The following is a 15,796-nucleotide window of genomic DNA, read 5'->3' as shown; positions in this document are numbered from 1 at the left end:
TTCTCTTTAGGACTTATCTTCTCTCACCCCAAACTTGGCTCATTCCCATTTATTGTTCAGGACTTGGCTTACAGGTTCCTCCTCAGAGAATCTTGATCCTGCATGGGTGTTCTCACTGAATTAGGATAATGTCCTTGTCTGGTTCCCCACTAGGCTCTGAACGCTTGTCAGGCTCAGATGACTAGAATGTGCATCAAGAAGAGCGGGAACTCAGGGAGCACGTGTTGAACATATAAATGGATGCACTTGTGGAGCCAGGCTTGACTTAACAGGCCCTGCTGTGAATTTCTTTCCATCCATTATCTTGTGGGAGTTGAGAATGGACAGGACAGCTTCCAGTCCATCTCAGGCTAGGCACAAGATTCAAATACTTAGAACTTCCTAACGTTACACACTTCACATTCACTTCTGGGTTATGGCCAAAGAGGGCCTTGGGCTGCATATGGTCTGAGCCATTCCTTGGGGCTGGCGGACACATTTATATGTTGAGGAGGGCTGCACTTGAATCTGGGGCGCAAGCTGTTTCCACCCCTTACATCTGCTCCCTGACTCATGGTTCCTGGTACCTTATGCATTGGAGCATTGGAACTTACCTTTCTTTGGCTTTTTTCCCCTAGGACTTTGAATGTGGAAATGACGTGGAACTTTCCTTCACCAAAAATGGGAAGTGGATGGGCATTGCCTTCCGAATCCAGAAGGAAGCCTTAGGGGGTCAGGCCCTCTACCCTCACGTCCTGGTGAAGAACTGTGCGGTGGAGTTCAACTTTGGGCAGCGGGCAGAGCCTTACTGTTCCGTCCTCCCAGGCTTCACCTTCATCCAGCACCTTCCCCTGAGTGAGCGCATCCGGGGCACCGTCGGACCAAAGAGCAAGGCAGAGTGTGAGGTGAGGAACCTGGAAGCCTGCCTGGGTGGCCACCTCTGCAGAGCCACGCTGCTGCCTAGACAGGAGGCCTGCTTGCAGCTGAGTGTGGAGGAGCGTCCTAGATTCGGGGAGAGTGAGGGGTGTGGGCGTGGCTTAGGCCAAAGAGGGCTGGACTATTATAACTAAATACCAGAAAGATCCCAGAAGTTGCCACACTGTTCCTTGAGTGAGGTCAGAATCTTGAGAAAGGAGGCCTAGCAGAAAAGGGGTGTGAAGGGCACTTTCTGGTGAGCAGGTTCTTGGAGGAGGTTTTGTGGCTCCACACTCCTGCCCAAGCCTGTCTGAGAACAAAAATGGCACCTGGGCTTGGAGCTGATTTGGCTGCAAAAGCCATACTCCTGGTCTTAATTCTCAAATAATTTTTTTTTCTGGTGTATGTGATTTTTGCGTTTATTTTAGAAAATTAAGAAGTATAAAGGAGAGTTTCCCGTAATTACACCATCTACAAATGTTTCCTTTTAAGAGTTTTGAAGTTTATCGTAAATGCTTTTTTCTGTATTAGGTCTTGTCCTTGCACATACAGTCTGTCCGCATCTTAGACTCCAGGAATGTTGTACCACTCCTTGTGCCTATTCCATGGGCCTTTTCCTGTCAGACACCCCTGAATCCTGCCTAAACAGAAATGTTAATATTCATGATAACAGCAGGCCCTCTGCTGAAAGTCTCACAACCCTCATGTCTTTCACTCCCAACAGCAATACTGTGAAGTAGACACTGTTACTGGAGAAGGCAATGGCACCCCACTCCAGTACTCTTGCCTGGAAAATCCCATGGACGGAGGAGCCTGGTAGGCTGTAGTCCATGGGGTCGCTAAGAGTCGGACACGACTGAGCAACTTCACTTTCACTTTTCACTTTCATGCATTGCAGAAGAAAATGGCAACCCACTCCAGTGTTCTTGCCTAGAGAATCCCAGGGACAGGGGAGCCTGGTAGGCTGCCGTCTATGGGGTCACACAGAGTCGGACACGACTGAAGTGACTTAGCATAGCATAGCATAGCATAGACACTGTTACTGTTTCCATTTCCCAGAGGTGGCTGTGAGGTTTAGAGTCACCCTCACAGTCCCCAGCGAGGGGTGATGCCAGGCTGCCATGGTACATACTGTTCACAGCGCCCCTCTTGGTCCTGTTCTCGTAGATTCTAATGATGGTGGGCCTGCCCGCTGCTGGCAAAACCACGTGGGCCATCAAACATGCAGCCTCCAACCCCTCCAAGAAGTACAACATCCTGGGTACCAATGCCATCATGGATAAGATGCGGGTAAGCGCAGCCCCTCTTTATCCACCCCACCCCCCGCCTGCTGCCTAGCAAACAGGACCCCCAGCCGCCCCTTACCACTCCCTGCCCACAGGTAATGGGCCTACGCCGTCAGCGAAACTACGCCGGCCGCTGGGACGTCCTGATCCAGCAGGCCACTCAGTGCCTCAACCGTCTCATCCAGATTGCTGCCCGCAAGAAGCGCAACTATATCCTAGATCAGGTACTTCCTGGTGACCATCAACCCCCAGGAGAGGGAATGGGCCTTTTGGGTACCTGGGAAGTCCTCTGGTTCTTTTTTTTCCCCCATAATGCTCTTGGCCTACAGTATTGGTCAGAGGTCAGCTATACATGGTGGCACAGTCCCAGACTCTTAACACAACTTTCTGAGTCCAGTCTGCTGGGGCGTAGGGGGACAGCAATTCAGACCTGGCTCAAGCCCGCAGCAGCCCAAAAGAACGTCAGGTGAGAGCAGTTGTGTGAAATGGAAAGGCTTAGATTTCTGAGCCAAACAGTCCTGGGCTTGAATCCAGCTCTGCCACTCACTAGCTGCATGCCTGTGGGCAGCGGCCTTTATCCTTTGACTGTTGAGTCTCCTGATCTGGAAAACAGAGCTCAAAATGGTGCCCACACACCTAACATGGAGACTGGCATGTGGTAGCTGGAGATTGTTGTTAATCTACAGAGTGGATCTGTCCCAGCGTCTCTCAGTATGCTTTTATGAGTGTCAGGTACATGTGTATGTCATGTATTTTCTACCTGCATTTCAGTGAAGAGCAGGGTTCTTCACATTAAAAGTATGACCGGCCCAAACGATTAAAGTTCCTTGTTAGTACTACGCGAGGCATCATCCTTGACCTTTGTCCTGAAGGCTGTCTCAAGTAGCAGGTTTTGTATAAGTGTGCAAATACATAAACTAAGTAGCACTGCTGAGCTGGCAGCCTCATCTAGAGTGCCTTCCATGAGTGTGGCCCTGGGTGCTTGGTTCTCATGAGTTTAAAGGGCTCCTGCTGAGGTTGGAGCTGGCTTTAGTGATTGACTGATCAAAGAGTGGGTGAAAAGAATTCCTGGTGGTCCAGTGATTAGGACTCCACATTCCCACTGTAGGAGGCCCCTGGGTTCAATTCCTGGTAAAGGAACTAAGATCTCACAAGCCATGTGGAGCAGCGATAGATAGATGGATCCATTATTCATCCAACTAACTCACAACCTTTTAGAAAGAAAAGAAAGGTGGTTCGAAACTCCAAGGGATCAAGGTACTTTTGCATAGGAGAGAGCATCTTACAGAAAACAAGCCAGAGCTGCTGGGTTGGTGAATAGTGGAGATTTGGGGAGGGTGGCAAGTTCCACATAGCCTGCCCTTTGCGTCTGTTCCATCAGGTTGTTCCTGCATTATATCCTTTTATAATACACTGGTAATCTAGTGTTCAGACTTGAAAAATTGATTCCTTAATATCAACCTTTGAAAGGAATACACAGAACTGAAGACAAAAATAAAAGACTACTAGTTGGTGATGGTTCTTCATGACAGATAAACAGTTGCCAGTTAGATACTGAGAGTGGAAATCTGGTTTGCTGATGAAACAGTTACGCTAGGAAACTGAAAGTCGGCCAGACTGCAGGGCTGCTGCCACTCTTCTGTTGTGGAGGGGTACAGGATTTACACCGGGCTCTGCTTTTCTGGGAGGTGGACATGGAAAAGGCGTACTTTTAATTTTTTTGTAAGGTGGGTGTTTTTTATTTTCTTTAGTTCTTTTTTGGCCACACTGTGCAGCAGGAGGCGGGGGTGTCTTAGTTCCCCAAGCAGGGGAACACATACACACACACCCCACACACACACACATACACACACACCCCCCACACCCCCCCCCCCCCACACACACACACACAGTGGAAATGTGGAGTCTCAACCACTAGACCACCAAGGAGTTCCCTGGAAAGGTGTACTTTTGTCTAGTGACCGATGCTACAACCCTGGGATTAAGCCCTAAAGACTGACATTTGTGAAGACAGATATGATCCTATAATACTAAATTTTGATAAAACAACTAATTGGGCTGATGTTTAGACTGCATTTATGGGGGAGGGGTGGTTGGGCACAGGGTAGTCCAAGAGCCACTCAGCGTTGCTGCCCCAGTTCAGCCTCATCAATAATGTGTACAGCCAGTCTTCTTCCCCTTTGAAGACTTTGTTTAAATTAACCCTGGCCTCACCTTGCCTCATTTCTTGTCAGGGCATTTTGGAATTGTAGTCCATACCTTGAGAATTATTTTTTTGGATACCACAAGTATTCCCTGCCTCCCTTTTTCTCAGTTTGCTAGTTAAATCAGCTGTGAAACCCATTTCACATATAGGGCCTGGTGGAGAATTTATAATCCTAGGGTAAATTGTCTTAACATCTCCGTCCAACATTGCAAAACGGGCTTTCTCTAAAGGTCAGGCCCCCAGCCCCTTAGCCAGGCACAGAACTGCTGAGCACTGTAAAGACTCACTGTTGGCCCTCTCAGCTTGTGTCGACTCTCTCAGGACAGGGTCCAGGGCTTTTCCAGGTGCCATTGTGGTCTCCAGGGCTGCTGGCCTGGTGAAGGAACATGTCAGGCCAAGTGCTCCAGGCCAACAGCAAGGCAACAGAACGCAAACTCTGAAGGTGGGGCGGGGTGGGGAGGAGGGTTCTCTGGCTAACCACAGATTGGAGGATTGACTTGGGGCCCCAAACCAGAGGTTACTGAGGCCTGGAAAGAGGTCTGAAGCCAGTGGTTTGACCTGTTTTGGCTTAAACATCAAAAAGGGTGTACCAGAAAAGCCTGTATGGGTAGATGTGTGTGTAGAAGATTCAGAGCGGGCCCCAGGCCAGACCCTGCCATTTCCTCCCCCACCAGCCTGAGCAGTGAAGGGTAGGTCGATGTGCAGCTGACTCCTCAGTTAGATGGGGTTCCCAGAGCCAGAATTGGGACTGCAGGAAGAGTCCGTGCAGCCCCTGGATCTCAGCCCAGCACTGTCTTTTTCCTTCTCTGGTTTTCCCTGAGTGGTCTGACCTCCCCACGTTTGGCTTTTCTGGGTTTCCTGTTACCTAGTCTGACCCCAGAAATGCCCCTTCTTGAGAGGGGAGTGTGCCTGCAGAAGCCAGGAAAGGCCAGGTTTCGAGGTGGGGGTGTCTTTTGCCTCGGTTCCGTGGTGACCTGAGTGTCCTCTTCAGATCCTGTGGGTGTCAGAGCTGTGGAACAGCTGAGGAGAAAAAGCAGCAGTAGGCCACATTGCTTCAAGTGGCTCTTTTAGGTCCTCTGTTGCCAGTGGGAATCCTCTGGAATGGGAGACCGCCTGGCCTGTCCCTGGCCTACCAGATGCAGAGCAGGAGCTGGCCTCAGTGAGGCAGCAGACCTGCCCTCCTGGAGGCTTCTCAGAAGGCCCCTCAGGGCCATAAGTGAGGGCCCAGGCCACTCCCAGAGTTGAGGTCTGAGGCTAGGAGTTCTCTTAGGAATCCAGCAGCCCAGAGCCAGGCCAGGCAAATGACCAGAGTCTACGGTATGACAGCATCATTAACCTTGCCTCAGCTCGAGGTGGTTGTACTCCTGCTGGGCATCCCCATGGGCAGGTGCCATGCCTTTTCCTGAAACAGAGATCCAGGGCTACTGTGGGGACCCAGAGTAAACTACCTCTTGTGGACAGGCATTGGAGAAGAAGGTGTTTCTTCTATCCTCTCCAACCCCAGAACCTCAGCCCATTCCATTGTTGACACTCTCGCCAGTTCTGTGTCTGCACATGTGGTTCATTCTACTGGGTTTACCTCACGCCGGGCCCAGAGTGAACTCCGGTCAACAGCTTTAAGCTTGCTTCTGTGGGATTCACACATGTTTCTCCTGCTGCCAGCCTGACCTTGTTGAGTTATGGAAGGGGGACAGTTGACAGGAGACAGTGTCTCTTAGAGATTTCAGGCTGTAAGCAGCCTGCTGTGTCCCCTCCTTCCTGCCCCAGACTGCCACACACCACAACTACCCAGGCAGCTGCTCGGAGAAACCCAACCCCTGTCCTTTGGCCCACATCACAGAGGAAGGGGAGTAGCCAGGAGGCAGGGAACACAGACAGCCCCAGACCTCCTTCAAGTCAGCATCTTCAAGCAGGGTGGGACTGAGAGAAGCAGGAATGAGGCAGCAGGAGCCCACACAGCTGGAAAAGCTGACCTAGCTGTTGTGTTGGTCTCCTAGCAACAGCCACCAGCAGCCCCCAGTGACCACAGCAGTGCTGGGCCAGCCCGGGGGCTCTGACCTCACTGTGTTTGCTGTGGCAACAGCCACCAACAGCTAACTCCCTTCCCTCTAGGAAAGCCAAGTATTTGCATTTTTGCTGGTGTGGCTTAGATGCTCTTCTTCCTTTCCCCAAGCCAAGGAGTGAGGGGAGGGAGATACAGTCTTCAAACTGTCACCACAAGGGTTCTCAGCACCTCAGCTCTGAAGTGTCTGAGGAGCCATCCCTCGCTGTCTAGCCACTTTCCAGGACAGAGGCCAGTTGTTGAGGAGTCCCGTCTGCTCTTCCCAGTACCTCCCATCAACAAGCTGTGGGGACTGGCCCCTATGGACAGCAATGCTTCTCTTCTCTGTCTCCTCATCAGGGCATGGACAGGGCGGGTCTGCTTCATAGAAAACCTCCAAGAGGCATTTATCCACGTCCTTGAGGTTCAGAGGAATCAGAATAGGATCACTGATCATTTATTATGGGCAAGCAAACAGTGGAATCAGTTGTCCACTGTCCATCAGTTGTCCACAGAATGTCTGGGGCCACACTCACCCCTGGCACCTGCCCATCTGGGTTGTGTGCCAGGAGGAAGCTTCATTATTTAGCTGGAAGTCAAATTCTATCTTCCTATGACCAGACGCCACCTGATTCGCTTTTAGGAATGGAGCCTAGGAAGAGCAGCGAGGAGAAGGACTTGACTTTTCCTTTGTAACCAGTGTGCTTTTTACACCATTTATGCGGCTCAGGGCACAGATGACTGCATGTGTATGCCTTCACTTCCACCCCAATGAAGGTTGAGACATTTTCCCTGGGGAACAAGGAAGACCCTCTAAATGCTGTGTGTGTCAGAGCCACAGGGTCGGGTTGGTTTAGAGAACAGCTACACCCACCGACCAGATCTCCCAACAGGTGTGCACTGCGGTCCCTGGCCTCTGGCTAACCCACATCCCAGCTTCTGTTCCTCGTGTTTTTGGAATAGACTCTCTCGTGTTTCATCTTCTCCTCAAACTTAACTTTCCTTGATGCTCCCTATTGGGAAGCCTCTCCCAGGACAGCATCAGTCCTGCTGGCCCCAATTTCAGACTGCTTTCCCTGCCAAACATTTCCACATCTGCAAATTCCCACCAGAGCCAGGGGGAGGGTGATAGGATCTCCATCTTTCAGATGCAGAAATTTGAGACTCAGACTAATTAGGTGGCTTGTCTACATCCTCACAAATAGAGGGCACAGCTGTGATTTCAACCTCGAGCCTCTTCCCCAGAGCCTAGATTTCTACCCTGACTCACCGTTCCTGTCCTTCTGATGGGAAATCACCGTAGCTTGACTTTCGCCTGGTCCGGGTTGTGAGAAGAGCCAGTGTAGCCCACCCAGTGATGGCCACTAACCATCAGCCATCACACCAACCATGACCTCCATTGTTGAGTGTCGGCTGTGAGCCAGACCCTGGATTACGCAAGGGCTTTACTTTCCTGAGCTCCTTCAGTCTTAGTAGTGATCATATGATTTTCCTCTTATTTCCCCCTTTCAGGATTTGAGACTTAGTAGATGGACTGAGGCTCTGAGAGGAAGTCACTCACTCAGGGCCCTGTGGTGTGACTTGACCAGGTCACCTTAGATCTGGGGTGTGCCAAGCCTCTGCCCTGCACCACTGGCCTCTGTCTGGGCAGCTTCCATCCTGGAGGCCACAACGGAGCCCCTACTCCAGGGATCCCTCACACATGGTCAGTTGCTTTGTGGTCTTTTTTTCCGGTCAGTCTTCACCAAGTCCAGGAGAGAGGCTTTTCTCCCGCATTTCATGGATGAAGCAACAACACAGACTGGCCGTGGTCAGTAGTAGCCACACTGGAACTCGATGCCGGGCTTTTTCCACTCCGCTAGGCTGCATCTTTGTCTGTTTGTCTGTGCATGCAGGCCTCTTGACAGATTTGTTCCCCTCTGTGGCTTCTCCCCTGATTACCTTTCAGGGCCACTGAAAGTTGTTTAAATGCAGTATTCCTTATCACTCCAGTTCTGTTGTGTGTCAGGATGTGAAAAGGACACCCGTATGTGTGTCTGGGCCCCACTTCCAGAGACGGGGGTTCAGGAAGACCCCTATAGGGGGGTTCCAGTTGTTGTCTTTTTCAGTAGTGTCCAAGTGATTCAGGTACATAGGCTGAGTCCTTGGACCGCTGGGGTCTGATAGATGTGGGCCCCAGCCCCAAAGGGCCCAGCATGTGGGAGGTATGCAGTGAATGGAAGCTGTTGTGCTCTCAATCAGGTGTGTCCTAGAGTATCACTCTCTGCCAGCACCAGCCCAGGATGCACCTGACCGTCACCTAGAAGAAGCAAAGAGAAAGTTACTAGCAAAACTGCACTTGCGAACAGCTCAAGCTATTGGCTTGCCAAGCACCCTAATTTAGAAGCCTGTGGGTGCAGCTGGTGTTTCAGAGCAGGACTAAGGGGATAAAAGAAACAGTGTTGATGAAAATGATCTACACAGCTGTCAAAGGGGCTGGTTAATTATGGCATCTGTTCTACAAATAATAAAGGAGAACACCAGGGAATTCCCTGGCAGTCAGTGGTTAGGACTTGGCGCTTTTGCTTCCTAGGGCAGGGGTTCAATCCCTGGTTGGAGAACTAAGATCATGCAAGCTGCACAGCATGGCCAAAAAAAGGGAGAGCAACAGCACAGAAAAAGATAAATGTTGAGTGAAAAAAAGGCTTCCGAAGAGTGTGTGTTTTTTGATTCCATTGGTTTTAAGAATCACAGATACTTATAAAAATACATAAGAAATTCAATACAGGTTATCTCTGGGAAGTAGGAATAGCAGCAGTAGGTGGATAAAAGGCTTCTTACTCTACACTTTACACCTTGTACTCTGAATTTTTTTACAGTAAGCATATGCTACTTTTGAATAGGGGCCAATAGAGCTGTAATGTACAATACCAAGGACAAATAGGATTAAAAAGCAAAGCCCAGAAATTAGGAATCTCCTGTCCTCTGACTGTCAGCAGCCACTTTCCCAAGTCACTTCATTTTCTGAGGGTAGATTCAAGAATCTTAGAAGTGAAGAAGGAGCAGTTTCCTGAGTTTATCTGCTTAGGAGAACTGGTATCCTTTTCTCACTCCCTGGCCACATAATACCCTGCAGAGGAAAAACCAACTTGTAATGTGCCACCTTTTGCCTTTTCTGATACCTACCCCTAGACAAATGTTTATGGGTCAGCCCAGAGACGAAAAATGAGACCATTTGAAGGCTTCCAGCGCAAAGCTATTGTAATTTGTCCCACTGATGAGGACCTGAAAGACCGAACAATAAAGCGAACTGACGAAGAAGGGAAGGATGTCCCAGATCACGCGGTCTTAGAAATGAAAGGTAGGAGAGAAGCGGTTCCCAGGGGGACATCGCAGCAAGGCCCTTAAGGGGAAAAGTGTCTTATCCCGTTTTTCCCGCCCCAGCTCCTTGAGTATTCTTTTTTTGAATTTGTTCTTTCTTTGCTTCTGCTTTGTCCCTTGCCTGTGTAGTACAGCTGTGACTGAAAGAGCCGCCCATATTCCTGTGGGGGCAGGCTTTTCAGATTAGGTGGGGCTGAGGCAGGATGTGGGAGAGGGTGTGTGCGAACAGATGCTGGAGACCTGCATGGTCTTCTGCCTCTGGCACCCACTGGGTGGGCTGGCTGAGCAAGCCTCAGTGAGGCTTCTCCATAATAAACAAGGATGGTGATTCCCCTTGACTGGCTTGTTCCTGGGATATCAAACAGTGGTTTGGTGGAGTTTAGTCACCTTTTCAGAAAAAGGAGAAGAGGGTCATTGTTAGCCCCTGATTGTTGTCAGGGAGGCAGAGCTTGGGACTCTGTCTCCTCTGTTGCTCACACTGCGGTCCCCTATTCCTCCTCCCTTCTGGCAGACCAGTGTCCTGGGGTGAAGGAGACTAACCCTTGGAAGGTGCTGACCGCCTTTCCTCTCCCTCTGGCACCCTCCCTTCCTCCTAGCCAACTTCACGTTGCCCGATGTTGGGGACTTCCTGGACGAGGTGCTGTTCATTGAGCTGCAGCGAGAGGAAGCAGACAAGCTGGTGAGGCAGTACAACGAGGAGGGCCGCAGGGCTGGACCGCCGCCTGAAAAGCGCTTTGACAACCGAGGCGGGGGTGGCTTCCGGGGCCGCGGGGGTGGCGGTGGTTTCCAGCGCTATGACAACCGAGGTCCCCCAGGGGGCAACCGAGGAGGCTTCCAAAATCGAGGAGGAGGCAGCGGTGGAGGAGGCAACTACCGAGGAGGTGAGACATCTCACACTGAACTCTCCTGCCTGTGGTTCCGGGGTCAGGGTTGACTGCTTCCTCAGTCAGCAGATGACATTTCCTTGGCACCAGCTGTTGGCTGAGCCCTGGTAGAGAACTGAGATAAATCAAAGTCTGGGGCCTCAGAGAAACTCCCATTGTCATCTCTTCCCTCCCCACCCCACCCCCCACCAACATTACCCCTGAAGGCCTTGCCCATTTGTGTGTCACATTGCTATTATTTTTGTGAGTCTTTCCCACCCCTCATCTGACTATGAGCTTTTTGAGAAGAAGGGCCAATCCTGGGTCCCACCTCAGGACCTGGCACAAGGCAAATATTAGGACTGTTTTTGCTTCTAAAACAAATGGAGAAACAGGCTTGGAGAGATTAATTTGCTCAATTCACCCAGGTGAATCCATGGTTGGTATCAAGTGATGGATCGAAAACCCAAGTTCTTAGTCACTAAGTTATGCTATGTCTGAAGTGTATGGTCATGATTTTAATAAGCATGCCCTGTTGTGTTTCAGTCTTGTGTTGGATGGTTTAGGGGACAGAGCCATGACCCAGACACTGTCACCCTTTGGTGACAGTCCAGAAGGATGCTGGGCTGAATGGGAAACCCCAGGGGTACAGTGAGCTCCAGTGATTCAGCCTGCAAAGGAGCAGGGCTCAGGAAAGGCCCCCAGAAGTGCTAATGCCTAAGCTAAGGTTCTGAAGCCACCAGGAGGGGGCTGGGGAAAGGGTTCCGGGCCAAAGACTCGGGGAGAGGCTGGCTCATTTGGCCAAGCACTTGGATGTTGGAGACACAGTAGAAACCAAGATGGCCCTGGTTCCGGGCCCACAGTCCAATGGGCAGGACAAACTTGTCAGCAGGCCTTGATGACTGGGTGCTCCCAGGGCTCTGGGGAAGGCCAGAGCGGGTGCTTGACTTGTTCACTGGACCTGCTCTGTGCATGGTCATGCTGGAGCCACAGCAGTCCCCAAGACAGCCCGACGCCTGAGGGTCTCAACCAGTCAAAACAGTGGGGCCTCTTACTTGCTTCTCCAATGCAGGTTTCAACCGCAGTGGAGGTGGTGGCTACAACCAGAACCGCTGGGGTAACAACAACCGGGACAACAACAACTCCAACAACCGAGGCAGCTACAACCGGGCCCCCCAGCAACAGCCTCCGCCACAGCAGCCACCGCCACCACAGCCGCCACCACAGCAGCCTCCACCGCCACCCACCTACAGCCCTGCTAGGAACCCCCCAGGGGCCAGCGGCTACAACAAGAACAGCAACATCCCCGGTTCAAGCGCCAATACCAGCACCCCTCCTGTCAGCAGCTACAGCCCTCCACAGGTGAGAGGAGGAGCGTGTGTGTGGTACAGGTGAGAGGATGAACGCATGCACGTGCGTGTGTGTGTATACAGGTGAGAGGAGGTGGGGCCATGGGTCCTCACTCTTAGCTCCAGCCCTGCCCTTTCTTCCTTTGTTGCCAGTGCTTTCAGCTGGAACAGACCCTAGATATTCCCAGATCTTTCCAGACTCAGAGTAAATTGGGAACCTGCCTGTTCTGTCACCCTTGGGGCCGACTGTGTTGTCACGAGCAAGTGCATTTCTCTTGGCTGTATTGTCATTGGCCTCACTGAATTCCCAAGAGAGCACTGCATTGTCGTTACCTCTTGCCCAGGCTAGAAGGGGTGACCCTTTGTCTTTAGGATGTGGAGACAGACCCTGAAGTTGGTGAGGACTTGACCTCTGCCCTGAGAGCTTCACTGCTAAGCAGCTCCAGCTCAGTTCAAGTTCTCAGAGAGCCAGTTCTCGGCTCTGGTGTGCACGGGCCCTGTAACCAGCAGTCCCCATTTACTGTGCACCTTCCACTCGCCACGCCTGGAGGCAGCGGCCAGGGGATACAGGTGTATGGTCTAGTCCCAGTCTAACCAGAATATTTCCTAGAACAGGAGTTGGGTAGATGCAAATTCAAGCCCCACCCTCACAACCTTCTGGTTTTGTGACCTTGGACAAACAGCTTTACCTCTCAGAACCTTGTTTTCCTCATAAAGACCTAGAGTTGTTAGTAGAACTCACTTCCAAGGTTTGCTGTGAGGGAAAGATAACGTTACAGCTTTGCAGGTGAGGCTCTGGAAATAGGCGGACCTGGAGGCAAGTCACGACTTTTTGCCCGTGTGACTTGGGCCCTGTTGATTTTCACCTCCCTGGCCTCCCCTTCTTTCTCTATAAAACAAAGCCAATGGACCCTACTTCAGAGAGTTGATCGGGGGTCAGATGAGTTAAGGATACCTGGACATGGGGAGCACTTAGGAATTGCCACTGCTGTTTTCCTTAGCTGGTCTTCCTGTAACAAATACCACCATTTATTGTGTTCAATGGAGTGTGCACATAAGCTTACTGAATACACAAGGCAGTCCAAAGGGGTAGTCGTGTTGTAATTCTCATTTTACAGGGGCAGGGGGTGGGGAAACGCCTAGGTTTTCAAGAGATGCTGTGTGCCTTGCTCCCGAGAGTCTCAGGCCTGGGATTAGAGTCCAGGATAGAGCTCTGCATCCTTCCCTGTCCTGCCAGGTCACAGAGCTGACCCACCCCCTTCTTAGCCCTCGAACAGCCTCCCCAAAGGGGACATGCCTTTGTGGGCCCACTGCTTACAAAGGCCCTTCCTCCATCCCAGCTGAGCTGGCTGTTTCACAGAGACCTGGTTTTCTTTTCCCTTCCACTTTCCAGCCGAGTTACAGCCAGCCACCTCCCTACAACCAGGGAGGGTACAGCCAGGGCTACACAGCCCCGCCACCTCCACCTCCGCCACCACCTGCCTACAACTATGGGAGCTATGGCGGCTACAATCCAGCCCCTTACACCCCACCACCGCCCCCAGCGGCACAGACCTACCCTCAGCCCAGCTATAACCAGTATCAACAGGTAAGTCCCAGAAGCAGGGAAGGTAGAATGGGGCCCCACGTGGATGTGTATTTCCAGACTCATGTCCCTGCTTATCCCTAAAAAGATGGGCAGTCTTTTGGTGTCCATCTAGTATAGCCATTCCATTTGGTGACCACTGCCACACTGGCTGCTAAGCGTAGGAGCTGCCATTCTAGTTCCTCTCCCCAGCGCAGCAAGCAAAGGGGCCGCAAACCCTGCTTCAGCACCATGGCCAGTGTCCATTCTGATTGGTTGGTGCTAGGCCACCGTACCTATTTTTGAGTATTTTGATTGTGGTGTAACAAAGACACATCTAGCTATACTTGAAAGGGCAGTAGGTTGGCAAGCCAGGAGACCTGGGCTTCAGTCTCTAACTGCCCACCCATGCTACATCAGGTCATTCACTTGTCCTCCCAAGGTACCTTGGTTTCTCTGTCAAGAGACCTATTGTTGACTAACGTCACTGTACCATGGTGGGGGGTGATCGGGGAGGAGCCAGATGTGGGTCTGGGTGAACATGTCGTGTTCTTGGTTTCTCTCTCCCCAGTACGCCCAGCAGTGGAACCAGTACTATCAGAACCAGGGCCAGTGGCCGCCATACTACGGGAACTATGACTACGGGAGCTACTCCGGGAACACACAGGGGGGCACAAGCACACAGTAGCCATGTGTCCTGGAGGCCCCTGCCGGCTTCCTCCACCAGCGCCCACCTCAGCCCTCCTCATCCATCCCTACCGGGTCCCGTGGTGCTGGGGGATGGGTCCTCCCAGGGCTGCCTCCCCTCTGAGGGGCTCTTCCCCCACACAGGGCCAGGCATTTCCTCTGGATTCAAACAGGCAACAATGACCTTTTATTTTCTGTTCGCCCCCCTACCCTCCTCTTCCTCCCTTCCTCCCTTCCTCCTTTTTGACTAAAGACCCCCATCCCTTGCCTTGGTCCTACAGTGAGGCTACAGGGCTGAGGGGAGGGCCCCTTCCTGTCCTCTCCTCCCAGCCCTGCTCTAGCCCCTCAGCTTCCCAGACTCTCATGCAGTTGGTTGTAAATTCTTCCAGGAGCTGTTTTACTGTCTACTTTTCAGGATTTAAAAAAAAAAAAAAATCAAAAACTTAAAAAAACACAAGTTTTAAAAAGCAAAATGCAGAGGGAGGAAGCAGTGACATATTTTTTTGGTAATTATGCTTTTTTTTTTTTTAATTTTTAGAACTTGTCCGTTTTTACTGTGGGTCGGCTGTTGATATTTCATCAGGATAACCATTTCTTTGCTGAGTTCAGGTGACAGAGGAAGAACCACACCCTCAAAACACAAACAAAACAAAACCACAGAATCATCTTTAACCTAACTTTTTATACAATGTCTCAGTTTCCCGTAACTTTGCACACAAGCTTCTGTGTTGAGTTGAATTGTACCTGCTTTTTGTATTTGGAGAGAGTGTGACTATTGAACTTGAAACCTTTTATTCCGGGCGTCTTGGTAGTTTCTGGTGGGATTAAGCGGGTGAGAGGGAAGAAGGGAGTTGGGGGACTCCTACCCTTCAGAACATGAAGTTTCTCCCACTGCTCCTCTCCAGAGGTCTCCCAGTGCCAGACCTAAAGGTTTTTCCTACAGTGATCCTCTGATTATTTTTACTTCCCCTTGACCCATATGTTTTAACAGAACTTTTAACAAACTGCACTTATTAAGAAATGTGTTTGCCCTGTTTTGTTTTTGTTTTGTTTTCAATAAATGACATGGCACCTCCTAGCAGGAAGGAAGCAGGGTTTCAACACTGAAGTGTTACTGCAGTTGGCCTTGACTTGGGGTGGGGGCCTTTACAAGGGGACATTATTTACTCATTCATTAAATACTTACTGTGGGATTTATGTTCAGTTCAGTCGCTCAGTCGTATCTGACTCTCTGCGACCCCATGAGCCGCAGCACGCCAGGCCTCCCTGTCCATCACCAACTCCAGAGTCCACCCAAACCCACATCTACTGTGTGGGTGATGCCATCCAACCATCTCATCCTGTGTTGTCCCCTTCTCCGGCCCTCAATCTTTCCCAGCATCAGGGTCTTTTCAAATGAGTCAGCTCTTCGCATCAGGTGGCCAAAGTATTGGGAGTTTCAGCTTCAACATCAGTCCTTCCAGTGAACACCCAGGACTGATCTCCTTTAGGATGGACTGGTGGGATTTGTGTGCCTTTCCCCATTTTTGGTGCTGGGTGTGCCCCC

General features: G+C 51.0%; 1 protein-coding gene across 3 annotated transcripts in view; it reads left to right on the top strand.

Moving 5' to 3' along the window:
• The window catches only part of HNRNPUL1 (heterogeneous nuclear ribonucleoprotein U like 1), a 35,172-nt gene extending 19,819 nt beyond the window's left edge, over positions 1-15,353 (top strand). For 2 of the 3 annotated variants that reach the window (XM_027515745.1, XM_027515744.1), the window contains exons 8-15: positions 618-884; positions 2,062-2,184; positions 2,276-2,404; positions 9,599-9,767; positions 10,384-10,668; positions 11,723-12,012; positions 13,393-13,587; positions 14,135-15,353. In XM_027515745.1, coding sequence (XP_027371546.1) covers positions 618-884; positions 2,062-2,184; positions 2,276-2,404; positions 9,599-9,767; positions 10,384-10,668; positions 11,723-12,012; positions 13,393-13,587; positions 14,135-14,251 — 1,575 coding nt within the window. In that variant the 3' untranslated portion in view covers positions 14,252-15,353. The remainder of the gene's footprint in view (positions 1-617; positions 885-2,061; positions 2,185-2,275; positions 2,405-9,598; positions 9,768-10,383; positions 10,669-11,722; positions 12,013-13,392; positions 13,588-14,134) is intronic. The other variant, XM_027515747.1, reaches the window with a different exon arrangement.
• Positions 15,354-15,796: the final 443 nt, after the last annotated feature.

Source organism: Bos indicus x Bos taurus, chromosome 18, assembly GCF_003369695.1.
Source record: "Bos indicus x Bos taurus breed Angus x Brahman F1 hybrid chromosome 18, Bos_hybrid_MaternalHap_v2.0, whole genome shotgun sequence".
Lineage (NCBI taxonomy): Eukaryota > Metazoa > Chordata > Mammalia > Artiodactyla > Bovidae > Bos > Bos indicus x Bos taurus.
Note: the sequence above shows the minus strand (reverse complement) of the source record. Positions and strands in the feature narration are given on the sequence as shown.